Source organism: Sphaerodactylus townsendi, linkage group LG07, assembly GCF_021028975.2.
Source record: "Sphaerodactylus townsendi isolate TG3544 linkage group LG07, MPM_Stown_v2.3, whole genome shotgun sequence".
Taxonomy (NCBI): Eukaryota; Metazoa; Chordata; class Lepidosauria; order Squamata; family Sphaerodactylidae; genus Sphaerodactylus; species Sphaerodactylus townsendi.
Window position 1 is genome coordinate 17,178,977 of NC_059431.1, and position 27,539 is coordinate 17,206,515.

The window sequence follows — 27,539 nt, forward strand, 5'->3', positions numbered from 1 at the left end:
TCAAGTCAGAGACTGGCTGTTAAATGATGGATTCACCCATGGGTGCTGATTATATACCCCCAAATCTACCCCAAGGCTGAGGCCTTCCCTGACAAAAATCCTAGTCTGGCCTGCTTACTTTGCCCGTTTTTCTAGAAGGTCTTTGCCCATTCTTCTTGAAGCTTAGGGGAAAGACCACAACAATTGCTCAAAGATGCTGCATATCAGAAAAGAGACCTTAGTCATCATATGTAGGCACAGGTCAAACAGCACCCCAAAGCTGCAGAAGTGCTCTTTTGGGAGAGTGGAATTCCCACCAAAAATTCCTTGACCTTAATCCCTAGTTGGTTGCATTATTGACCAACTGCCTCGGCCTTTTCAGAGACCATTCAACCACATATACAAACTCCTCTGTGCATCAAGTTACTGAAGGATCTGAAGTATCCTGAAGTATCCTCGGAAGAGGTGGACAAACAAAAAAAGCTGCAGTTCCGCAAGAGCTTTGTGCAGGAGTTCCCTTGATATAGTAAGTTCTGTAGGACTGTATAAGCTCCTACTAGCGCAAGGTGTTGTATAAGCACTGCTGCAAAGCAGCGGAGTGTCTTTGGATTAGAATCCCCTTTTCCTGTATGTCTGCCTTTCTCTGCAGTTTTTCATCTGCCCAATACCTTCGCCGTTTTGCATTTATTTTAGTGGTTCTGTGGTCTAGTAACCTCTTGCTCATATTTTCCCACACTTTTATGTACACAAGCTAATTCTGTAAAAGCCCTAGCTGTATGCACTGATTGCTTCCTAAATTAGTTGCAACACTCCCGGCTTGGAAAATCATTTGTTGGGTATGAATATATAGAATAAGCTGCGAGATTTAATCAGTGTAATGCACTGATGTAGCGACATGCTGCTTTAAAAGCATTACACTTTCGTCTGCCGTAATATCTGTTTCTTCTGCAGTTTAATAGCAGTTTGTCATTTTTAGTCCTTTTGCAAATCCATACGAGCAAAGCCTCTAGAGCAGTGGTGGCGAACCTTTGGCACTCCAGATGTTATGGACTACAATTCCCATCAGCCACTGATGGGCTGATGGGAATTGTAGTCCATAACATCTGGAGTGCCAAAGGTTCGCCACCACTGCTCTAGAAGAACACAGGGCAACTTCAGGATTCTCTTCTGCCAGCTTTTCGACAATTAGCTTAAACGTGTAAACGAGGGCCCCCAGTGATACAGCAGGGAAGTTGAGTCCCAGTTTTCCCCTAATCGGCTGTTAAGAATCACACTTTGTGTTTGTAAAGACCTTTGCAGGCCTGGTGGCTGAAAATGTCAAATAATGCAAAATACATATAACGAACACAGGTATGGTGCACTAACCTAGACAGAATGCTATACCCAAGCTATGTACAATTTGAAAAGTGAAAAATTTAATACAATAAGATAAATGCAGACCTCTTGGAACAGACTGAAAAACAGCCAGAATATCTGGGATTATAATATAGCCCACAATTGTGCGAAGAATCCAAACGGGGGATGAGCTTGCCACGGCTCCCCATCTCGTGTTATAAGGAAGTGCGATAATTTTACCACGGAACAGGCAACAGTGACAGCTGGCTCCATGTTTGGACTCTTTGCACAATTGCGTACTGTCTTGTTATACCAGATATTCCGGCTGTTTTTTAGTCTGTTCCAAGATGTTTCCACTTATCTTACTGTATTAAATTTTCCACTTTTGGCATTGTATGTAGCCTGGGTATATCTTCCCCCTCCCCTCTCCTTCATGCCACCCCTCCCCTCCCCCACTCCCCTTCCCTTGCATGCCACCCCTTCCTCCCCTCCCCCTGCTAGGGTGGGTGGGCCATGTCCAGATGCCAGGCCCCCTCCCCTCCCTTGCATGCCACCCCTCACTCCCTTCCCCCCACTCCCTTTCCCTTGCATGCCACCCCTCTCCCTTTCTCCCCTCCGCTAGGGCGGGTGGGCCATGTCCAGATACCGGGCCCCCTCCCCTTCCCACCCTTGCATGCCACCCCTCACTTTCTCCCTCCCTCCCTACCCTTGCATGCCACCCCTCCCCCTCCCTTGCATGCCACCCCTCCCTCCCCTTGATGAAACTGATATGGTGAATCTGTGTTGCTGATTTCTCTACAAAATTAAAATAGAAACATAACTTAGAACTGTGATTTTGGACAACTCTGTTGTCCACTGTTTTCACATTCAATAGTTCAGTGTTTGCAAGTGATATTTAATGTTTAAGTCTAACGTTTCCTTCTTCTGGGCACTGGAGGCAGGCTGCTAGAAGGGTTGGGATGGGGGCGGAAAGAATGCACTTTGTTTGGGCTTCCATTGCGTGACTGCTGGAAGAAATAGGTGGAATTCTTCAGTTAGTCATGTTCGAGTCCAGAGGAAGAGAGGATTGCATAAGCTGACAGGATTTCTTTGATGTTCCAACTAAAACCAATAATATTACTGAACGGGCAGGCTAAATTTTAAAGCTGCAGAACAGCTTGCCTCTTCTGCTGTGTGAGCAGTTATTGTGTAAACTTGAACGAAATCCTCGCTACTGCGCACTGAACTAAAATATATATTTTAGTTCAGACTTCTGATCCTGAAAACGGACATTTTTGGTATGCTACTGGATGTTCGAAGAAGAAGAGTTGGTTTTTACACTCCAGTTTTTATCTACCTTTAAGGAGTCTCAGAGCAGCTTCCCTTCCGTCCTCCACCACAGACACCTTGTGAGGTAGGTGGGGCTTAGAGAGGTCTGAGAGAACTGTGACTAGTCCAAGGTCACCTAGCAGGCTTCTTGTCTAGGAATGGGGAAACAAACCTGGTTCACCAGATTCGAGTCTGCTACTCCTGCGGAGGAGTGGGGAATCTTGGCTGTTTCTGCAGATTAGGCCCCTTCTGCACATGCAGAATAATGCACTTTCAGTCCACTTTCATAATGGTTTGAAAGTGGATTTTGCTATTCCGCACAGTAAAATACAGCTTCAAAGTGCATTGAAAGTGGATTGAAAGTTCTTTATTCTGCATGTGCGGAAGGGGCCTCAAAGTCTCCTGCTGTTAACCACCGCACCATGTTGACTCCCTAAGGTTAGCTATAGTGGTTGTGGTGGGTTTTCCGGGCTGAGTGGCCGTGGTCTGGTGGATCTTGTTCCTAACGTTTCACCTGCATCTGTGGCTGGCATCTTCAGAGGTGTATCACAAAGGGAAGTCTGTTACACAGTGTGTCCAGTGTGCTATAGTGTTCAGTTAAGAAGAAGAAGAGTTTGGATTTATATCCCCCCTTTCTCTCCTGCAGGAGACTCAAAGGGGCTTACAATCTCCTTGCCCTTCTCACAACAAACACCCTGTGAGGTAGGTGGGCCTGAGAGAGCTCCGAGAAGCTGTGACTAGCCCAAGGTCACCCAGCTGGCGTGTGTGGGAGTGCACAGGCTAATCTGAATTCCCCAGATAAGCCTCCACAGCTCAGGCGGCAGAGCTGGGAATCAAACCCGGTTCCTCCAGATTAGATACACGAGCTCTTAACCTCCTATGCCACTGCTGCTCCTATAGTTAGCTATAGTGTTCAGTAACTCCTTTGGAGTGCTACTTCCATCTCTGCTGCAGGTAAAAGTGGGTATATATGAACAAAGCAAATTTTTGCTCACTTCAGTTTGGTTCACCAAAAGTGCAACAAGTACAAAGTGATCATCCAGAATAGATGTTTGATTTGCAGGTTCTAATAAAGCTCATAAACCATGATATGAACCACAGATATTGGTGGTTGGTACAAGATAAGGTTAACAGCTTACTGTTATCACTTATATTTATGCCGTATCCATTTCAGGCTTCATCCTTGACCTTCATTTTTATATTCGCTTTTATAATCTTTTTGGTTAATACCAAGTTTTTGAGCTGGAGGTCATCACACAATAAAACCCACTAATAAAACTTATTATCATTTTGTGCATGGTATTATTAGTACAGCTGGAAAGAAATGAATGTTTTTATCTCTCTTTTTAGTGTAGCAATAAATTATAATTATCCTGTTTGGGCAGTGAAGTCATTGTAATGGGGGACTTAAATATGGGCATTTAAAATTGGTTAATTTTTTTAACAACAAAATTATCCTTGATAGATTTGCAGAACTATAAAAAAATTGGATTGGGAGAGGAAGATACAGTCTTATTCTGTTCCTGAGATGGTAGGAAGACCCAATAGTCAACCATTTGATTGAAATGACTTTTGGCCATAGACCAGTAGTTAGAATCCTAGAGTTGGAAGAGACTCCCAAGGGCCATCAAGTCCAACCCCCTGCCATGCAGGAACACATAATCAACGCACTCCTGACAGATAGCCATCCAGCCTCTCTTTAAAAACCTCCAAAGAAGGAGACTCCACCACACTCCGAGGTAGTGCATTCCACTGTCAAACATCCCTGACAGTCAGAACGTTTTTCCTGATGTTTAGGCGGAATCTCTTTTCCTTCCCCTTGAACCCATTAATTCTGGTCCTAGTCTCTGGAGCAGCAGAAAACAAGCTTGCTCCCTCACCAACATGAGATCCCTTCAAATGTCTAGACATGGCCATCATGTCACCTCTTAAGCTTCTCTTCACCAAACTAAACATCCCCAGCTCCCTAAGTCTCTCCTTGTAGGGCATGGATTCCAGACCCATCCCTTTTTTCACTTTATTGTCGAAGGCTTTCACAGCCGGAATCACTTGGGTGCTGTGTGGTTTCCGGGCTATATGGCCGTGTTCTAGCAGCATTCTCTCCTGACATTTCGCCTGCATCTGTGGTTGGCATCTTCAGAGAATCCTCTGAAGATGCCAGCCACAGATGCAGGCGAAACGTCAGGAGAGAATGCTGCTAGAACATGACCATACAGCCTTTTTTTCACTTGCCTACCCATTGGCAACCCATTTCCATAAATGGTGCCCCCATGAATTCCCGCCCCTTCTTGATGCCCTCTGTACCATCGGCTTCTTTGACAACTTGCCAGTCCCTTCCCAGGGTTAGGACCGGACGCCATCTACTAAACTGGGGGGGGGGGGGGGCTGTATTGCTGCTACTGATTTTATTGGTTTTATGTATTTTAATGATAATCTTCGATTTTGTTGTTGTTGTTGTTGTTGTTATTTCCTGATCTGTACACCGCTCTGAGCCCTTTGGGGGAGAGCAGTTTATTAAGTTGAATGAATAAATAAATACAAATAAAATAAAATATTAGCAAACCCATTATGTAATTTTTTTTCATGTACTCCCAAACGCTCTGGCAGGTACCTCTGGTGATATGTGTAGCCCAGGTTGGGAATCACTGCCATAGACAACAAATTGTACCTCTGCCAGTAGTGGGAATCAAGAGGATTGTATTGAAGAGCTGTACCAGGTAGCAGGTTGCACTGAAGTCCTTTCTCTGCCTGAGATCCTGGAGGGCTGCTGCCCGTCTGAGCAGACAATACCGACCTTGATGGACCAATGGCCAGATTCAGCGTGTTCCTGTGAGTTCAGCTAGTCTGTTTTCTTAGGGAGCTGTCCAGTTACTCAGTGCTGCAGAGCTACAAGAGCAGACTGAATTAATGTTCAGAATTGCCTCAGTGTGTGCACGTGTGGATATATAGGAACGAGCCCCTGACTTGGTGTGTTGGTGGTGGGGCTACAAATGTTGGTGGTGGGTTAAAATTATTAGTAGGAGATGGCCCAATTTTCCATGGTTGTCACCAGTTCTGTACTGCTAAGTAAATGAACTGTACTTTTGGTTCCATTATGCTTTTATTTTATAATTTTATTATAATTTTATGCTTTTAATGATGTTTTTTTATTAATTATTTATTGTTTATGTAATATTAATTTGTTGTTCACCGCCCAGAGCCCTCAGGGGATGGAGCGGTATATAAATATGATAATAAACAAACAAACAAACAAATAAATAAATAATGGGTGTATGTTCTTGCCTTAATTTGTCATCAGCATGGTTAAGGAGGTAAGATGTCAGGTCTACCTTGTTATTTTTCCCATATGAATGAAAGGCTGCTGATCATTCCTACAGGAGTTGAGGGAGGGCCACTGGGCAAAACCTGGGAGGTCCAAACAACACCGACGGCCGTCTCATGATAGGGATTCAATGTCTGCCCCTTCCAAAACGCTTGTGAACTTCAAGCCTTCTTTCAGCATGCATGCTGCTCATCATTTTGCTGCTAAATGGTTATATGGTGCTTCTCTTAAGCACTCAAAACACCAAGAGCCAGCATGGTGGAGTGGTTAAGAGCAGGTGGGTTCGAATCTGGAGAATCGGGTTTGATTCCCCACTCCTCCACCTGAGTGGTGGAGGCTTATCTGGTGAACCAGATGTGTTTCCGCACTCCTACATTCCTGCTGGGTGACTTTAGGCTAGTCACTGTTCTCTCAGAACTCTCTCAGCCCCACCTGCCTCACAAGGCTTCTGTTGTGGGGAGAGGAAGGGAAAGGAGGTTGTAGGCCACCTTGAGTCTCCTTACAGGAGAGAAATGTGGGGTATAAATCCAAAATCTTCTTCGTCTTCAAAATGATCCTAAAAGAAACCTTGGCTCATTCCGCACGTGCAGAATAATGCACTTTCATACTGCTTTCAGTGCTCTTTGAAGCTGTGCGGAATAGCAAAATCCACTTGCAAACAGTTGTGAAAGTGGTTTGAAAATGCATTATTTTGCGTGTGCGGGAGGGGCCCTTGCTTGGTGAGTTAACATTGCAATCCTTTTATTGAAGATGGTGGTCAAGGCTGAGATATTACGGCTTCCCTAAGGGTGTCCAATGATTCTGTATCTCCCATGAGATTTGAATCAGGGATTTTGTAGTTCACAGTCCGTTCTTTTTAATACTATGTTACAGTGGATCTTCATCTTGATGAAAACTACTGATATTACCTGTTCTTCCCCTACCGTCACAGCACTTACTCTGGCAAGGAGAGGAGGATGGGCTTAAACCTCACAACCAGACCCCATCAATCACTTTCCTGACACTTAGTGACAACCGTTGGCCACCTCATCTAGGAGTCAGAGGAAGGCAGGTCATCTCCTAGATGACTCTCGAGGAACAAACTCCCAGGAAATTATACAAATTAATCATGAAAGAGCTCAGGGTAAATGTTTGGGATGTCTTTGGTTTGGAAATCTTTAAAATGTGTCATGTGGATACCCATGACATTTTGTCATAACTTTGTACAGTCTCTGAGTCTGTTGTGCCATAGGCGGAAATCTAAAAGCTTGTTGTTAGAGCCGGTGTGGTTAAGGTGGTCAGCTCTGTCCTGTCTTAGCTCCTACTTTTAATTCCAGTTCCTTTCTTATTTTTATTTTAGGCGTATTTTATGCAGCATGGATGTTTTTCTCTGTGGCCCCCGTTTCTTCCTGATCTACTTCCCCACTGCTTTGGCTGGCTTCTTCTAGGTCAGTGTTGGCGAACCTATGGCACAGGTGCCAGAGGCGGCACTCAGAGCCCTCTCTGTGGGCACACGCAGACAGAGTCGCCCCCACCTCTTCACACACATCTAGGCTGACCTGGGCTGCTGGACTCGATTATTAGCATTAAACCTAAGACCTAGTTTTGGGGAAGCAGTGTAGGTAACCCTGTTAAGCGCTGTTAAACCTCACTGATTTTCATGCGAAGAACTAAAGCGCGATCCTTTACCTGGGAGTAAGATTGGTTGCTGGCAATGGGGCTTGCTTCTGAGTAAACCCTCCTAGGGTCGTGATTCACTAATTGGAAGAGTTGCACGGTTGCTTCAAAGCAAAGCCACCGACTACTACCAAGCTTACTCCTGAGTAACACACGCCTTGGAGCCAATCGTTTTTTCTAAACCAAAACCTCAGTATTCAGGTTAAATTGCTGTGTTGGCACTTTGTGATAAATAAGTGGGTGTTGGGTTGCAATTTGGGCACTCGGTCTCGAAAAGGTTCACCATCACTGTTCTAGGTAGTTGCAAAGGAAATGAAACGATCAGACTGCCCCGGATATTTGGACACGTTGCTATTGAAACGGGCTAGTAAAGTGGCATAAAACTATTTGCAATCAGATGAGGAACGGCTGGGGGGGGGGGGGTTGTTCTCTCAAGAGGGCTTTTAAAATCCATTGAGAACTTTTCGACGCTCCCCTCTGGAAGAAATTCTGATTGTCTACAATTTTATACTTTCCTCTTAACTTCGCGAACGGCCTGCTGTGATGTCGTAGGGAGAGGATTATGACTTTAGGTGAAAGAGGAGCAGCAGGACCAGATGAGCACTCATAGAAATGCACACTCCATCTCTCTGCCCAGCGTCCTTCGTAAATAAGCAGACTATGTAGGAAACGCGGAGTGGGGAGTTTGGGGGGAATATAATTTCTGTGCTTGCCGTTTTTATGGAGCTTGATTTTTTTTTTAAGGGCGGGGGAGCAAGACCCACTTTTATTTGTAAGCCGGAGTTAGGTAGGATTTACCATTTAAAAATATTGCTTGGAAGGCTCCTGAGAAGAATCCAAGACGTTCAATATTTGGACCCCCAACTCAGCTGTCCAGTCACAGGGCCAGTTAGAGGTTTTGTGCGTGGAGTTTAGGTATATTTATTCTTACGTTCTTGTGCCTGAGACCATCCGGTCGCTTCAAGCTTTTTTCCCCTGCTCCTGAGTTCTGTTGGCCCTGTGGCCTTTGGTTTGTTTCTCATCAGAATTCTTACCTCAGCATTACCTTGAAAGTGGAATTTTCATTGTTGGATGAATGCCTCGAACCCTTTCTTTGAACGTGTATGTTTTCTTCGCTCCAACATCTATGGGAGGGAATGTACTGAGCATATATACATCGTTAGTGTCTGACATGAGCTGCGTTAACAATGGATCTTGCAGATCGGCCGAGGGACCCTCATTCTGAAGGGGGACAGATCTGGGTGATCCGGCGGTTGTTTTCTTCATGCTACTATTGCGACTTGGAATTAAGTTATTGCCATAAGTTGGCATGGTGATGTTTGCCTAGAAATAGGCAGCTAACCTCCACTGGAAGGTTCCCCCCCCCCCCCCGGTTTTTCAGGAGGTATTGCAAGCACACAGTTAAGTCAGTTTGGTGATCAAAATAAATGTTTACAAGGGAGCAGCAGTGGTGTAGTGGTTAAGAGCAGGTGCATTCTAATCTGGAGGAACCGGGTTTGATTCCCCGCTCTGCCGCCTGAGCTGTGGAGGTTTATCTGGGGAATTCAGATGAGCCTGTGCACTCCCACACACGCCAGCTGGGTGACCTTGGGCTAGTCACAGCTTTTCGGAGCCCTCTCAGCCCCACCTACCCCACAGGGTGTTTGTTGTGAGGAGATTGTAAGCCCCTTTGAGTCTCCTACAGGAGAGAAAGGGGGATATAAATCCAAACTCTTCTTCTTCTTCTTCTTCTTAGTTGATTTCACTGATACACGCACGCACGCACACAAGTTTTGGTATCGTCATTCCGCTGTTATCATTGACCCCGCTGTGTTTTGATACATGTATCCTAAAGCTACTTGCTAGAATTTTGTTCTAGTGATACTGCTTGATCTACTGTTTTTTTTAATGATGGTTTAATGATTCTGCACTTTAGTGATGACCCTTCTTCAAGCTTTGTTATTGGTTGTGTTAGTGTTCTAGGGCTGAATGGAGTTATTCAGTTATTCTTAATATGCCACGATGTTACGAGTTCAGGTTTTAAATACTTAATTCCCTCCTTCCTTTGGTTCTCATACCTGAGGTCTCTTCACTTGCTGTCTGACCAGCTGCAGAGTTCTTGTGCCCTGCCTGTCGTAGATTGTGAACCTTCTGTTCAGCACAGCTCCCAACTCTAAAATTATTGAATAGCACCATATGTTTTTGTTTTAACTGCAAAAATAAGAAAAGCTTGTGGGATTTGCCGTAAGCTGATGCCGTTAAATACAAAAGGATAAAAATGGTAAAATAAATCCCAAGATGATAAACATGTTCTTAAAAATGGATTCTTTATGTTTTTTTGTCCTTAAAGATACAAGTCGTTTGCCACCTGTGTAATTTAATATCCTCTTTGTGAAAGTGTTAAGTCCTTACAAGCAAGTCGTTTGACGTATTCTTCGACGATGCAGATACCTACTTAAATTTAGGATTTTTACCTGAACGGTCAGATTGCAATTTAGTTAGATTTTTTAAAAATTCTTTTCTTTTTTGTTTGGTTTGTCTGCTTTGGATATTTGTCATACGCACAGCACAGAGCTTACACCTTTGTTTGACAGATAAAAGATCTCTTCTGTACATCTTAGTTGCCTGTTGTTTGCCCGCAAAGAGAATACCGTGTTAAAGAATTTATTTTTTTAACTTTGTTGGCAATATAGATTTCTGGCATTGCTGTATGTAGTGGGCCAAGTTAAGATCTTTTCTACCACTTGGTTGGCCTTTGTAAGTCACTATTCTTCCTGCATCCCACTAGCACTCAACTTAAGTGCTTCTGTCATTTGTGACGGTATCATTTGTGGCCTTTACTACAAGCACCATGTTCTGTTTTCTAAGAAGCCATTTAATCTACTACATGCACAGTATTTTTTTTAAAAAAAAAAACCACTGCCAGTGGTTTAGAAAAGGCAGGGGTGGTTACTGGCGGCCCTAGGGAGAAGGGATCCTTGTTCAGAAGCTTTTGTGGATTTGCATCTCAAAAAACCCCAAATAGGCTTATCAAAAGTAAGGTACTTTGCATTATTTTCCGAATCAATAATTATAATGCATAAACATTCGTTCAGGACTTTGGTGGGGAATTTGGAACCTCTGTGCTAAAATGCATTTGTCCTAACCTTTACCAGATGCATTGTTCCACCTTTTCTATTCCACCTTTTGTTTGGGTTTTGGAAACCCCAAACAAGAGCTTGCATTTTTCTTTTTTGTTAAAACCTTTACAAGCATGTACCATCAACAGTATTATCCACTGAGAAGGTATTTGCCTTTTAAAGTCATCAGGCCAATCTAAACACTCTGCCAAAACAAGTTAATACATGGTTGCTTTCTATATTTTGGTTCTTTGTATGGGTTGTTCTTACAGTTACTATAAAAAAATGTATTTGGCATCATCAGTTGTGGGTTTTGGATTTGGTGAAGGTTTAGGTCACACCTGCACCTTAAAACCGGTCCTTTGGTTTATAGCTACACAGGACTAATAAATTGGACATGTAATGTTAGTTGTTTGAACCAAAAGGCTGTTTTGAAAGGATTTCTTGGTTGTATATATCTCTCGTCCTAGGATCTCCTCTCTCTCTCCCTCCCTCCCTTGCCCCATCACTGCCGCACGCGTCATCTTTGACCAAATCAACCTTTTTTTTAAAAAAAAAGTGAAAATGATTGTTTTCTAGACTATAACTGCGGATGTACTTGAAATCTTCACGAGCACTCGAGGTTTCTTTTTTGTCCTGGGGCCGATAGAAATTCTGGTACATTTTTATATGTTCTGATGCTGCTGCAGATAGGAGAAAAATGGCCACTGTGTCTTTAATGGAAAGCAAAAGGTTATCTTTCGATGGCCTTTGTGTATATGTGCTGATGTGGATGTAGGCAGCCAGACAAGGAATGTGTGCAGAGAGACTGGGGAACCGGCCGCGGATCGATAGAAATAGTGTGAAGTGAATTAATGTGAGGCAGGCAGTCTGTCTGTCATAAGGATTGCAGGGAATGTGGGCCAGGGCCGGTCAGTCACTGCAGAAATCCGTTTCCAATAAATTTAAAGCCTTCTGTCTCGAAATAAAACTATAGACAAAAGTCGTACGCCCCTCCCGGATTGCAAAAATAATTTTGAGAAAACAGAGGCAGCATTTGCGTGAAACGGGTTTCCTCTGAGGTAATCCGCTTTAAAACAAACAAACAACCTCCCCCTCTGTTGTAGGACGTATGAAATACAAATGAGCCACTTTAATAATCTGAACCTTTCAAGTGATCCTGTAAATCCATATCGGCCCTCCGAAAGAAAATATGATAAATTCTTTCTAACACGTATGATGCTGTCCTTGCGTATCAATAGCTGCTTTCGTTCAAATTAAGGTGGCAATCTCATGCGCAGCAACCACGTGCGCAAGCAATATTGACTTTAAGGATGCGTTATGGATTTGGGGATTTCAGCCTATGATTGTGCATCGTTATGAAGCTCTCTGTCAAATAGGGAACATTCATAGCCTATCTTGAGAAATCTCTGAATGCTTTCAGTTGACTCTTTGACTGTCGGCTCCGGCACCTCTTAAGATATTTACTTGTGGATGAGTGCTCAGAATGGAGAAGAGCGCACAAAATATATAACTCTAAGAAGACCTGTTTTTTAAAGCAATCTGAAGGATTAAACTCCATTCATATATGTAAGCCCTAAAAATGAGTCCAGAAAAATTAAGCCCTATGGCTTAGAGAGATTGATACAAAAAAGGTTTAAAAAGAATGAAAGAATTCCTGCTTGACTCCATATGTAGAACGGCCACCGTGCAATCCTAAGAGATCCACTGGCAGTTCTTTAAAAACAAAGCTGCTCAGCTGGTTCTGGTGGGTTTTCCGAGCTGTGTGGCCGTGGTCTGGTGGATCTTGTTCCTAACATTTCGCCTGCATCTGTGGCTGGCATCTTCTGTGACACACCTCTGAAGATGATAGCCACAGATGCAGGCGAAATGGTAGGAACAAGATCCACCAGACCACGGCCCCACATATCAGAAAACCCACCAGAACCATTTGAATCTGGCTGTGAAAGCCTTCGACAAAACTGCTCAGAGTTGCATGTTGGTGCTTACTGAGTTGATTTTTTTAAAAAAAAAATCTCCTGCTGAGACTCATGATAGCCTCATGATGGACTGGAATCTTGATTGGCTTCTATAAATCACTTTGGGGGATTCATCTCAGACCTTGTCTGATCAACAGGGCTATTTTCTCTCACCCATCTTTCCCTGCTTGCTGGCTGCATCGATGCTGTGAGTACCACTTTCGCTGTTCCGTAGCATACCTAATCACTGCCTCTCTGGCCTGAGTTGCTCCTTGCCTCCGGATTCCAATTCCTTACTCCCTGACTTCATGAACAAAACCCTTTGATATTGATTTTAGCTTGACGTTAGACTTCTCTGACACCAACCTTTGACTGGATGAGCTGTTTGGATTGCTGGTGTGGTCGTGACCCTTCTTCTGCATGACCATAAGTGGGGTTGTCTTAGTTAATGCAATCCTGATTTAGTTTAGGAGCAGCAGTGGTGTAGTGGTTAAGAGCAGGTGTACTCTAATTTGGAGGAACCGGGTTTGATTCCCTGCTCTGCCGCCTGAGCTGCGGAGGCTTATCTGGGGAGTTCAGATTAGCCTGTACATTCCAGCACACACCAGCTGGGTGACCTTGGGCTAGTCATAGTTTTTCTGAGATCTCTCAGCCCCACCTACCTCAGAGAGTGTTTGTTGTGAGCGGGGAAGGGCAAGGAGATTGTAAGCCCCTTTGAGTCTCCTATAGGAGAGAAAGGGGGGATATAAATCCAAACTCCTCCTCCTCCTCCTCCTCCTCCTCTTCTTCTTCTTCTCCTTCTTCTTCTTCTTCTTCTTCTTCTTCTTCTTCTTCTAGTTGAGATTCCCTTAACCCCCTTTTGAAGTCAATCTCTGACAAGAGAGCCCACCCCAATCCTGAGTGCCCCATTGGTATCAACCCAAACAGCCTACTGTGCTTTTCAGCAGACAGCTTCACCAGAGAACCAGTTCGAGAAATGGGTCAAGGGTAAAAATGATTCAACTCTTTCACACTGTAGCGTGGTTTGCCATATTGCCTCATATCCCTCCAAGCTGAACGTATCTCATTTGCCCAAGGCTGGTGGAGGATATTTGAACAATACGCACATGTGAGTTTGAATTGGGTCTCGGTAGTCTAGCCTGAGCTCTTAATTGGGTAGTTCATGCCCCTTCTGGCAGTTTACCGGACCAGAACTGTCATTGGACATGACTGCTGTCTTAGCAAATGTATTGCTTAATAATGGGTTGGGATGTGTCAAAGAATGTTCCAGAACGAGATTCGAGTCCAGGAGCACCTTAGAAACCAATAGGATTTCCAAGGTATAAGCTTTTGAGAGTCAAACCTCCCTTGTCGGATGTTTCTGAAAATCAGATACTGAGGTAAACTCCCCCCACCGCCAATTAATTTATTTTTAAACTTCTACTCATTCCATGGTTTCACCAGGCTCTCAGAGAGGCCTACGTCACAGCTGATGCCAAAAACAAAAATCATTATAAAACGACTCTGACTGGGAGGATGGAACCTGCCAGCAGTAATGCTGCATGAAAGCAATCTCAGAAATATTAAAGTCAGTTTTGAACAGCTGTCTTCAGTTTGCCAGCATCTTGCCATGTTCACCAACATCTGCAAAATAAAAAGTCTTTGTACTGTTCAATTCGCAGTAAAAAAAAAATAGAGCCAATCTGAATTCATTCTCTGCGGAGAGCAAGATTCAAGTCCAGGACCACCTTAGAAGAGAAGAAAAAGAGTTTGGATGTATATCTTGCCTTTCTCTCCTGTGAGGAGACTCAGGGTGGCTTACAAACTCCTTTCCATTCCTCTCCCTGAAACAGACACTTTGTGAGGTAAGTAAGGCTGAGAGAGTTCTGAGACTGGCCCAAGGTCACCCAGCAAGAACGTAAGAATGAGGAATCAAACCCGGTTCTTCAGATTAGAGTCTACCTGCTCTTAACCACTTCACCGTGCTTGTCTCTTAGAGACCAACAAGATTTTCAGATGATAAGCCTTCGAGAATCAAACCTCTTTTCATCAGATACCAGGAAGCTTTGGCCCCTTCCGCACACACAAAATAATGCGTTTTCAAACCACTTTCACAACTGTTTGCAAGTGGATTTTGCCATTCCGCACAGCTTCAAAGAGCACTGAAAGCAGTTTGAAAGTGCATTATTCTGCATGTGCGGAATGAGCCTTTGACTCAAAAATTTATATGCTGGAAGTCTTGTTGGTCTGTAAGGTGCTCCTGGACTCAAATCTTGTTCTTCTACTAAAGACCAGCATGGCTACCCACCTAAAACTATCTTCTGTGAGGAAGGAGCTCTTTAATAAAAAGGTACCATCACCAAGAGGGCCCTGCCCTGCACCCCCAGCCAGTGTAGCTGTGCTTAGAAAAGAGCCTCAATGTTCAACCTCTATCTGACTGTCACTTTTTCTTTCCATCTTTTCTCAAAGGAGCTCAGAGCGGTGGTCATGGTTTTCTCCTCATTTATAATCTCACAACAGCCCTGTTTTGCATAGTAGCACTGTTATGCTGAATTTGAGTGAATGACCAAGGTTTCTTTCTCACGGTATAGTGGTTAAAACTGATGGGCTCTAACCTGTAGAACCAAGTTTTATTCTCTGCCCCTCCACATGAGTGGTTTTGTTTCCCCCGCTCCTACACATGAAGCCTTGCTGGATGACCTTGGCCGCCCTAGTCCCAGTTCTCTCAGAACTCTCTGAGCCCCACCTACTCCACCTACTCTGTTGTGGGTCGAGGAAGGGAAAGTGTTTCTAAGCTACCTTGAGTCTCCTTACAGAACTCTTCTTTTTCTTCTTGAGCAAGCATTTGAATCCAAGTCTCCTGATTAGCATAACCACTACTCCACAATCCTCCTCCGATCTTTAATATACAAGGACTCACATTTCCAGATCACATAAAACAGGAAATGGAAGTAGAAAAATGTGGAGCAGAATCATTATTTTAGAACACAAAAGATTAAGATGGATCCTGTATGATGCCTCAGCAACCATATTCCTTTTTCTATGCTTGGGACTTACTATTTCTATTCCCTAATTTGTATATAAAATAAGCTTGTGTGTTGGTATGACTCTTAACCAGGTACCCAGATAACACTGGAAAATAAGGGAGGTCAGGGCTTGGTAATGCATGTTCATGTTCATTGACTTTATTTCAAAAAAGGAGCCATATTTCACAGTCCGTCTCCACCTGATTTATTTCTGTTTTTCACATTCTCTCTCCTTTTTGTCTTTGGGTTGCTGCTGCTGCTCTTTTCTTTTTTTTTTACACTATGATTAATTATCATTTTTTTCCTCCCTCGCAGAAACAGAGGTTGACGCCTCTCGGATAATTTGCTTTTCAAATAATACGGTCCAATTTTAGGGCGTTAAATAAAAGCCTACGTGAAGAGTGATTTCTACGCAGGCTGCCAGTGTTTTTGAAATGCCGTGTTGTTTCGCCAGCATGGTTGCTAAATTAGGTAAACCGCTGTTCTAATAACTTTATCCTATTCGTATTGACCCGTGCAGTTGCCCAGCTGAGGCGTTCGGCCTAATTTATAATATTTCCCTGTACCTGTGTGTACCCTTCTTCTCTTTTGTCTTTTTTTGTGGCAGAACAGAATTATAGCTGTCTGATGTATGTATCCTGTCATGTCTGTGATAGTGATCATATTGTTTTGGCAGCAATTGCTGCCAAAGCACAAGGATTTATGCTGTGTTACTGAAGTTGAGCTGTGGTAATGATTTTGTGGTTGGCTCCACCTCCCGTGGCAGCCATTTTGCAACTTTGCTCCCTGGGCCCTTTCAGAATTCCAAATGTGCCCACCGCTCAAAATGGTTGGGAAGCCCTGGGCCTCAAAAATGCATCTCTTCTTGTACTATTCACAAACAGCCCAATAAGATAGAGCTTTATTGTTGATGTGGAAGGTGTGGCTTGGGCTGAAACAGGCTTTCCTAAGTCCCCCTCGTGAATTTATGGCAGAGATAAAGTTTGAACTGGACCCTTCCCGACTAATTCACTTCAGGTCTGTACCATACCAGTTCCAACACATTCTGTTGCATTATGATGGATTCCGCACAGGACTAAAAATGTCAGGTCCGTCTCCCCAAGAGCTTGCAGATGAATTTTAATAGTGGAGGCAAGAGAAGGGCACGGGGGAGAGGAGTAGAATTGAGAAGGTGAGAACCAACGATGGGCAAAATGTATCTATGTAGAATTGGGCTGTAGGGTGGAGACTAACCAATCTGATTAAACTACAAGATTAAACTACGATCTGATTAAACTACAAGGCCATTGCTTTCACACCCTGCACATGAGCTCCCAAAGGCACCTGGTGGGCCACTGCAAGTAGCAGAGAGCTGGACTAGATGGACTCTGGTCTGATCTAGCTGGCTTGCTCTTATGTTCTTACGGGCCCTGCCTACTCCCTCCCCTTCTTTTTGGCCTTGAGATCGGGTGCCTGTTTTAAACAACGTTGTTAAACAACATATGTTGTTTTTAATCTATATTTGCCGTAACTGCTGCTTGATGTTTTAATGAGTTTAAGTTTTATGTTGTTTTGATTTGCTGTCTTGGAGTACAGCCATATTGTGAGCCTCCTCGAGCCCTTCGGGGATGAGGCGGCCTATAAGTTTAATTCATTGATTGATTGATTGATTGATTGATTGATTGATTGATTGATTGATTGATTGATTAATTAATAATGTTCTTATGTTCTTAAGTTGTTTGGGTATGTGGTCATATGTCCCACGTCGGTCTCTGCGTTCGGCAGAGGCCAATCTACTGGAGGTCCCCGCCCCCTCTATGATGCGGCTGGCCTCCACTAGGGCCAGGGCTTTTACGGCCCTGGCCCCTGCCTGGTGGAATGCTCTTCCGCCAGCTGTCCGGGCCCTGCGGGACCTCAGTGAGTTCCGCAGGGCCTGTAAGACTGAGCTATTCCGCCGGGCTTTTGGGGAGGCCGGCTGCTGATAGGTGCCCATTAACAACTGAGATCCGCTGTTCCCCCCCTCAGAGTCAGAGGAGTGAAAGGTTGAACGCCATCTGTTTTAAACATTTATAAGCTTGGAGCGCTGCATTTTAACTTGTATAAATTTTAGTATTTTATTTTATTATCCACTTGTATGTATTGTGTTGTAAACCGCCCTGAGCCCTCCGGGGGAGGGCGGTATAAAAGTGGAACAAATAAATAAATAATAAATAAATAAATAACAATAATTAAAGGGAACTCCTTCTCACTGCTAGTGAATACCTCTGTCCAGTTATGATCTTCAGAGAATCTGGTAAAATTAGGTTCCAATTAGTAGATCTCCTGAAGGGGAGAAGTAAAGCATGAAATCTGAGCTTGCTCAGATGCAGCTTGTATGTTCTATAACTTGTGAGGTGGACTGACGTTTTCTGCGGCTTGACTCATTTCAGCGGGAGTGACCACAGAAGCCATCCAGACGGCCACTGCCAGTCCGGAACCGTCGGCATCGGAAGCTAAAATTCAAGAAGAAGAGCACGATCTGGTGGATGAAGACATTCCTGCAGGTAAGCATTTGGATGTTTAATTGCTTTCTCAGCTGTATTGCTCTGATGGTGGAAAGTTCTGTCAAGTCACAATCAATTGATGGAAACTCTGTTGGATTTTCAAGGCAAGAGGCAAAAAGAAGTGGATTGCCAGATTGCCACTAAGCTTTCTTGGTGGTCTCCCATCTAAGCACTACTCAGGAATGGCCCTGCGTAGCTTCTAAAGTCTGGACTGTCCAAGGCAGGATGTAGTGTCTGAAAGGCACAGCAGTGTTAAACCAGACTGCAGCGGAATTATTCCCCAGCTCCATATTGTAGAATGAGTTATAAATATTTTCTGCGTGTGACTCAAGTAGATACACAATATTGCAGCGATTTAATTCTCTTCCTTTAATTGCATGACTAACTTCTGCTTACTGCTTCCATGAGAAGTGGCATGTTTGTGCAAAAAAGATTCTCAGCTAATAGTAATTTGGCTGGTTCTGGTGGGTTTTCCGGGCTGTGTGGCTGTGGTCTGGTGGATCTCGTTCCTAACGTTTCGTCTGCGTCTGTGGCTGGCATCTTCGACAATACATAGTAATTTGGCTGTTGATCTAATATAGGAGGTTGGATATTTGCGTACTCCTTGTTTATAGGAATACCCATTTGAGTGCAAGTTGCATGGAATTCCTGAGGAGGCCACGTCAAATCACTTTGCTGCCACTTTTAAGACTTGACGTTGATGTCCGAAAAGTTGTTGTGTGAAGACCTGCATATGCAAGATGAACGAATGTACTGTCTTCACCTTACATGATGCTTTCCAGAATAAGCAGAAGCAATAAAGAGACAGCCTTGCCCCAATGTGCTAACCATCTAAATGTCAGCAGTGGGAGAGAAATCAAAGGGGAAAGGCCAAAGTGATGAGCGCTGAATACATGCCGATGTGGTTGCGTGTCCTTGGACTTCATCTCAGTTAGAGAGGAGGATACAGATTTATGGTTCATTTTAGACACAGATGCACTTTAGGAATAATGTTTACACTCCCAAAAATTCTGCCCTTCCTTGCCCACCCACTTCTATGCAGTCCACTAGTTGGGGACCTAGGTCCCCCCAGAAGCAGTGAGAGAGGAGAATCAGAGATTAGTGGACATGCACACGCCTGTGTGTGTAAATCCTTCTTCCACTAGCATAAGTGTCAAACTCGTGGCCCTCCAGATGTTATGGACTACAGTTCCCACCATCCCCTGCCAGCAATGCGCAGGATTCATAAGTCATCCCTGCCAGCATCATGCTGGCAGGGGATCATGGGAACTGTAGTCCATGACATCTGGAGGGTCACGAGTTTGACACCTGTGCATTAATGGAAATTATTGTTGGGACACAATTAATGGTACGTTTTTCTGGAAATCAACTCATAAGGCTTCTACTGAGTCAGTATCTCCACAATTTAAATAACTCAAAGCCTTCCTTAGCATTCTGTCAATACAACTAGCAAGCCACGGATTATAGACCGAGTGAGTTTCCTTTTGGATTCCGAGACTTGATTGAGCTCCGTATAGATTTCTGTGCAAGTTTAAAAGAGAACTATATTTATTTCTATTGACTGGAAGCCTGCATAAATTACGATTTGAAAAATCTGGTAAGTCTAGGAGGAGCAAAACTGGTATCAAAGGCAGTAACTTTCCTTTTTTGGGCAGATATTGAAAAAAGGTGAGGTTCAGCTGGTAGCTAGAGCGTTCATCCTACGAAAACAGCACGAGGCAGTGAATCCACTTGGGCTTTTGATGATCTTTCACATTTAGTAAACTCTTAGCAATGTCTCTCTGATTGTTAGAGCGACTTCTGACGCACTGTTTGCTGTCGTCGTATTTTATTTTATTTTTGGCCTTAATGGCTTATTAATATTTACACTTTTTATTCTGAGTCATGCTGAAGTCAGTGAAATAGGGTCTGAATGTATGCAACTATACATCTGTAGTATTTTTTTCTCCATATAAAACATTCACTATAGGTTGCCTTAAGTTGTTTACAGCTGTTCATTCCTTCTGATGTCTGATATCATCGTTCATAATATATCTGAGTTTGACATCCCCTAGGGCCTAGGCCATACAACCGGTTTAAAAATGTTTGACAACAAACTTCAAAACAGAATTTGTCTCATCTACTGCACAGTTTTGATTTAGACCATTAAGAAGCAACCTTAGTTTCACAGGTACCAGGAAAAGGGGCGAATTTAATGCCAGCGACATGGGAACGTAGCTGTTTAAGTGGCATACAGCAGATTTGAGGACAAAATGAAACAGTTAAGGTAGTGTCTACCTGCTGGTTTAATTAAACAAAGACTTACATTGGGGTGTTGTGTGGTTTCTGGGCTGCATGGCCGTGTTCAAGTAGCATTTTCTCCTGACGTTTCGCCTGCATCTGTGGCTGGCATCTTCAGAGGATCTGATGGTAGTAAAGCAAGTGAAGTATATATACCTGTGAAAACCTTCGACACTACAAAGACTTACATTGTGCACTCAGAAACTAGTTAAATATAACTGAAATGATTTTAAAAAAGCAATGAGGAGTCGCTCTCCATTAAATCTGGGTATTAAATCTGCTGCTAATCTGCTTTCCCTTTGTATTTTTATATTAAAAGTCCGTAAATTGAGATGAGCATATAAGATTGCACTCTGCAATGCACTTCCAAAAACCCAGACGAAGGGCTACTGTTTACGGACTGTTTACGGAGCAGCAGTGGCATAGTGGTTAAGAGCAGGTGCATTCTAATCTGGAGGAACTGGGTTTGATTCCCCGCTTTGCCGCTAGAGCTGTGGAGGCTTATCTGGGGAATTCAGATTAGCCTGTGCACTCCCACACACGCCAGCTGGGTGATCTTGGGCTTGTCACAGCTTTTCGGAGCTCTCTCAGCCCCACCCACCTCACAGGGTGTTTGTTGTGAGGGGGGAAGGGCAAGGAGATTGTAAGCCCCTTTGAGTCTCCTACAGGAGAGAAAGGGGGATATAAATCCAAACTCTTCTTCTTCTTCTTCTTCTTCCTTCAAATCAAAGATTCTATGACTGTCAAATGAATGTACTCAGTTCATTGGTGCATGTGTTTTTTGACTGCCCTAAATATGAAGTAGAAAGGAAAAAGTTTCTGATTTAAAAGGAAATGATGTCTGATAACGTCACTGGCTGATCCTAAACCATGAAAAAAGTCGGACCTCTGTACCAGGCCGATAGTCAAATTGATGTCGGGTAGTCAACTGATGGTAAAGTTTTGTGTTGGGACCCGCCCTGAGCCCTGTAGGGAAAGGGCAGGATATAAATTCAATAAAATAAGAATAAAAAATAAAATAAAACTTTAGGTTCAGAAATACTGGGAGATTTGAGGATGGAGCCCAGGAGAGTGAGATTTAGGGACAAGAAGGATTTCAATAGGGTATGATGCCATGAACTCCACCTTCCAAAGCAGCCATTTTCTCCAGGACAAGTGGAATAAATATTTTAAATAAATAATCAAGAAATAAGTGATTAATGTAGTCCCCAGATGAAGTGTAATTCTGGAGGATCTCCAGTTGCCCCCTGGAGGTTGGCAGCCATATCCCAGGATCAGGATGTTTCCATCAAAGTGGTTAATAAGGCTGTACGGTGTAAGTGGCTGAGGTAGCAATTCAGTTGCCCCAGAGGAAGCTGGTATGGGATGCCCCGATAAGGCACAAAATACTTTTAATTACATATACATGAATCTAAAGCACAGTTGCAGTAATCATACGTTTTATGTAAAAGTAGCGGTAGGTTAAAAGCTCTTAAGGCCTACCTTCCAACACTGTGGCCGGGTGCCTTTTATCATCCCGGTTTCAGCATATCCATGTCTTTTGGGCCCGTTAACTGCCAAAGGGAGCAAGAAAGAGAAAGCCTATTAGAGAAAGTATTTCCTCCTAGATAGGTAACCTTGCTGATTTTCAGTTGAGACTCACATTTCTTTCATTATCTCTGAAGGTTTGGGCAACAAACAGAACTGAGGCCCCTTCTTCACAGGCCAAAAAACATGGGTGTTGGACGTTAAATAACCTGTTTTGGGCGGGGGAACTTCGCACAGATTCCACCTCCAAAAGGAGTCTGTCCCATGGTATTTCTCCCAAGCTGTTTTTTTTTTAAAAAAAATCACTAAATAAGCAATCCTTTTCAAAAATCCTGGATTCATTTGTTCATTGGTTCGTTCGCTCGCTCGTTCGTTCGTTCGTTGGATTTATTAGCTGCTTCTGCTCGCAAGCGAATGACCAGGCAGAAGGGGCTTTATTTGCCTGCCTTTTCCTTTTTTATATTATTCTGTGGTGTGCATCTTCACAGCTACGCAGGTGCAGCTGGTTGTATTGTGGGACATCAGCATGGTTGAGAGGGTTCATTTGTGCACGCCTGCGTAGCTGCACATGTGTTGGAAGTAATTTAAAAAATAGACGCACCTCCGTGCAAAGGCGCAACAGCAACCCGGATTGTTTCCGTGGGTTCCAATTGCTGCCTGCATGGATGCCTGAGAACACAAAAACAGGAAAACGGGTTCCTTTATTCCGACTGCAACCCGTTATACATTTGCTGTGTGAAAGGGGCCTTGTATTTAATTTGGCTAAAATGCTGACAATTTAGCTTTCCTTCCAAAGTTAAGGCTTGCCATCTGAATGGAGGCAATCCAGATAGGAAATGGAAGAATGCAGATAAAACAATGTATAGTCAAGCGGCAGTCAGCTGACTGCAATAACAGTAACGTCTTGTTGTAGGATGACAACTGGGAAGTTCATAAAAAGGAAATATTAAGTTGTGATGGAGTCAACTTATGTCTCAATTTGTCATCTTAAAAATATGATCAAGCTTCTTCTTTTTTGTATCTGTATTTTAATGCTAATATGTATTGATTGGTTTTATAATGCTAGACAGTGCGAAAGTGTTCCCAGGAATTGCTTTCAGCTGGAATTATGAGTCACCATTTTTTAAAAATAATTTTTTGTAAATAATTTTTTCACGTTAGGAAGGATTTGGAATTCATACATACACAGTCGTAGTCCTCTTTGGCATAACAGGTAGATAAGGCAGTTCAGTTAAACAAACATTCAGGCCGGATAAAATGTTCAATTTAACATAACATAACTTAAGAAAGGTAAAATAATAAAACAAAGAAAAACCAAAAACTATAAGAAGTCAAACTAAGACCTTGGGAGAGCACGATCTTATAGCTCAATGTAAAAATTCTGTGACAGTTATTTGGGGATCGCAATTGTTCAAGAGGAAGGATACTTTAAGAGAGTCCAGAAATTACTTGTTTATTAAAAGAGGATTTAATAAGTTGATTTGAATATTTATATAAAAAAGGGAAGTGAAGGAGAACATGAGAAATACTTTCTATGTAGTTCATCTGTAACAGACTTCCCTCTGTGATACACCTCTGTGCAACAGACTTCCCTCTGTGATACACCTCTGAAGATGCCAGCCACAGATGCAGGCGAAACGTTAGGAACAAAATCCACCAGACCACTGCCACACAGCCCGGAAAGCCCACCACAACCAAATAGCCCATTGCTCTCAAATCCAGAAGCTGAGTTGCAGATTCAAAGGAACTCTCTCTAGGTACATTGTATTTAATTACACTGCTAAGACATTTGAGAAGAAATATTCCACCCAGCAATGTTAATTAGGTTAGTGAAATCTGTTCAACTTGTGAATGAGACCCTTGAAAGGAAAACTGTCAGATAAAGATAGTATCACTGTGATTGTTATTGTTTTGTTTAAAGGGGAAAACATCTTTTCCCAATGCAGTATTTCAGTTCTCTTAACTCTTTTAATAAATGTATGTAGGTGCTTGTCTTCCTTGAATTTGTTTATTTATTTAAAGTATTTATACCTCAGCTTTCTATTGCCCATATCCAAGATGGTTTACAGAACACAATAAAACCAGTGATAACCAATAAGATACAATTAATACAATAAAATCCCGCAATACCAATTTTAAAAAATCAGAAAGGTAACAAAATTCACCTAAAGGACCTAAATCTAAAATGCACCATTAAGGCTAGAAAACCTTGGGTTACCCTTTTTGTATTTTTAAAATTTTCTCCCTGGGTTCTCTGTTTTGTGCATTTCTGCACCCAGGGTCTGTAAGAATAGTTTCATCTGCCTCCTTGGTCAGTGCAGCTGACCACATAATGGGAGTAAAGGTCAAATGTCACTGACATTGTCAAAACCAGACAATATGATACTACATCACTGCTTCTTGTTGACAGCTTTAACTACATACAGCTAAAAGCAATATGGTCACGTGTGGATTTCAATGCTGTTCTTTTAAGTTTCAGCGTGTTTCGCTTTCAAAGCATCTTGGTAGGAACGATTTGGAATTCTGAAGATGTAAAGCTGGGATATATAAGGAAAGGTGGAGGCAGGCCTAGTACTGGACAAGCAGGTGGCAGCTGTAAGCAGGAGTGGCTTTTACTAGTTTCACTGGTTAGCCAGCTGCAACCTCTCCTGGGCAGAAAAGATCTTTCCTGGGCATTGGGGCATGTGCCTTGGTTACACCTAGATTAGATTACTGTAATCTACTGTATGTGGAATTGCCCTTGAGAGTTTGAAAAATGCAATTGGTACTGCAGCCTCGGTATTGACTGAAGTGAGTCATGGAGACTATATCACTCTATGGCCGCTTCCGCACGGCCACGATGGAGGTTAGGTACATAACGCCGACCCAACCCCCCCGGGACCGTTCGCATGAACGGTCCTGGTTGCAGTAGAGAAGAGGGCTCTGCGGAGCACCGTCGTCCGATCGATTTCAGCCTTCTGGCGCACCGTCCGCGTGAAATGCCAAGTTGCCAGGGACACGCCTGCCTTGCGCCGCTTTAATCAGCCCGGGCGTTGCAGGGCAGGGGGGGCGTGTCCCCAGGCCTCGGTTGGGCGCCGGACGGTCGCAGAGACAGTAGGTCAGTCAGGCACAGGGGGGAGGAATGGCGCCTTCCAGCCGCTGCAGTTCGCACGGGAGCGGCTGGAAGCCATTGTTTTCTGTAAACCTCGCTCGGGAAGCGAGGTGGGAAAATGGCGGCTTCGCACCACTCGGGAGGAGCAAGTGCAGCGCGGCTGCGAAGCAGCTGCGCCCCCCATGCCAACGGCTCCCTGGGGATGGCGTTTTTGCCGTCCCCAGGGCGCTGTATTAGGCCTGTGCGGAAGGAGCCTATCCCCAGGGTGCTGTATTAGGCCTGTGCGGAAAGGGCCTATACTACACAGACTCCCAACCTGCATCCATGTTCAAGGTGTTGGTATTCCCCGGAATTTCTATTATTGTCCTGCGGTTTCAAATTTTGGAACTTGTGCATCTTTGATGGTCACAGAAGAAATCTAGTGTGGCTTCCATGGGGTTAGGGTCTGTCACAGCACTAGGAATTCATAGCTAAGTACCTTTTTGTAATGGAAGCGGCCGCTAATGAATGGCAATCCCTTCAGTTCAATCCAACTGATACCTCTAGCTCAGGGGTAGGGAACCTGCGGCTCTCCAGATGTTCAGGAACTACAATTCCCATCAGCCCCTACCAGCATGGCCAATTGGCCATGCTGACAGAGGCTGATGGGAATTGTAGTTCCTGAACATCTGGAGAGCCGCAGGTTCCCTACCCCTGCTCTAGCTCTTCTAAAGCACTTTCAACCCTGAATAAAATCGAGGACAGTTGAGATCAGTTCTTTGCTTTGTGTTAGAGACGCTTTCTCTTTTTCAAAGCAACCCTTTTGTTTTCTGTGTGGCTGCAACGAGGTAGTCCGGAGCCCAGAGCTACAGAGGTGGTCTGTGTTCAAGCTGAGGGTTCCTGCCTGGAATGACCTTCTGCTTTGCTGATCAGTCAGCTGTTCGGGAGTGATCCGAAGTTTGTGTACTCCATTCAGAAACCTTTGGGCTTTTGTTCTTGGGACTGAAAAAGCCAACAAGAGCCATAGAACACACTGATGGTCTTCCTGGTGCCCCAGACACGCTATTGAAGATCACATGTGAGGAATAGAAGCAGTTGACTCCCATCATATTTGGGATGAGTTCTTCTCCCCCCCGCCCCTTTTCTTTTTTTTCCTGTCTTTTTTTCTCTTCTCATTATACATCACCTCCATTTCTGTAGCATCCATTCCTGTATGCCCTTGTAAAATAAATACTTCCTCTTCCCATTTTTTTCTCCCGAGTGGGATACTTTGCCTGAAATCCTTGCAAAACAGCCCTCAGAATCAGCGATGTATATTTTATGCCTGTAAGTGCAAAAAATATGTTCTTTTAGAAATATCTAAAAGCCAGGAGTTATGCAAATCAAAGGAGCTGCTTCCTGACATTAATTCACCAAAGTTCATTTACCGGAGAAAGAACAGTGGAGTGACATTGGTCCACAGCTGCAATTTACAATATTTCTGAGAAGCATTAAGAAGCACACTTTCAAGTGTTCTTCAAGGAGTTTGTGCTTCTGTCAATAAGCAGAAAAGTAATTTGAGGATCTCTCTCCCTTCTTTGTATTCTGACCTGTTAGTTCACGTGGAACAGGTGGAAGAGTGAAGAGATGCATTAACACCTCTTAAAATCATTTCTCACGATAGTCTGTCGTTCCATTTTGAAGCGGTCTCCTTCACGCGCTATATTTCCTTCTGCTCATACGTGCATTCTCGTTTTCTCTTCATTTGCTTAAGAGGTTTGTTAGACTCGGGGAAAGTCACTGTTAAGTTCAGGAATGTAAATAAGAGAATACATGAATCTTTTTTTTTTTAATGCACCTAATGCTGAAAAATATCCATTTCTTGTGTTCAGGGATATAGTTGGAGGAGGATTTAGTGTGAGACTGGCTATTGATTTGGGCTTGTTTCTAGTTTCTGAGGTTCCCTGCTAATAAAGCATCTGTATATCCCTTCTGGCTGGCAGAGTTGAGGTAATTTTGTGCCATATCGAAGGGTGAGCCAAGTCTGGAATGCAAAAATAGAAGCTGCTATGAAAATACATGGCTCTCCTACATGCTTTGCTTGAAAACGAGTTTATTTTCCATGCGTCCGTTGTACAGAGGCTTTTCTACACTGCCAGCACTCTTACTGGTTGTCAGGACCATCCTACAGTGCAAAATCTTCATTCTAGGTAAGGCCAAAATATGTAACTCTGTATACCAGCTACATATCTCAGGTGGGTGCTGTGTCTGTTTGGCTTTTTACAGACCACCCAGTAAAACCATTTCTTCAGCATCTCCACTTCACATTTTCATAGTTTTGAATTGCTTGTAACTTAAAAAGCTTTGGATTGCTTACAACTGAAAATAGTTTATGTAAAATTATGCACTTATCTCTGATACGATGTAATATTGGATGATGAAATGTACATACAAAGTTTATGAAAACACACGATTTTTTGTAAATTTCCATTTATTAAAC

General features: G+C 43.4%; 1 protein-coding gene across 1 annotated transcript in view; it reads left to right on the forward strand.

The window, feature by feature from the left end:
* The window catches only part of LOC125436949 (WD repeat-containing protein 7-like), a 232,635-nt gene that overhangs the window by 19,658 nt on the left and 185,438 nt on the right, over window positions 1-27,539 (forward strand). The window contains exon 5 of the mRNA XM_048504332.1: window positions 18,070-18,183. Within this exon, the coding sequence (XP_048360289.1) occupies window positions 18,070-18,183 (114 nt within the window). The remainder of the gene's footprint in view (window positions 1-18,069; window positions 18,184-27,539) is intronic.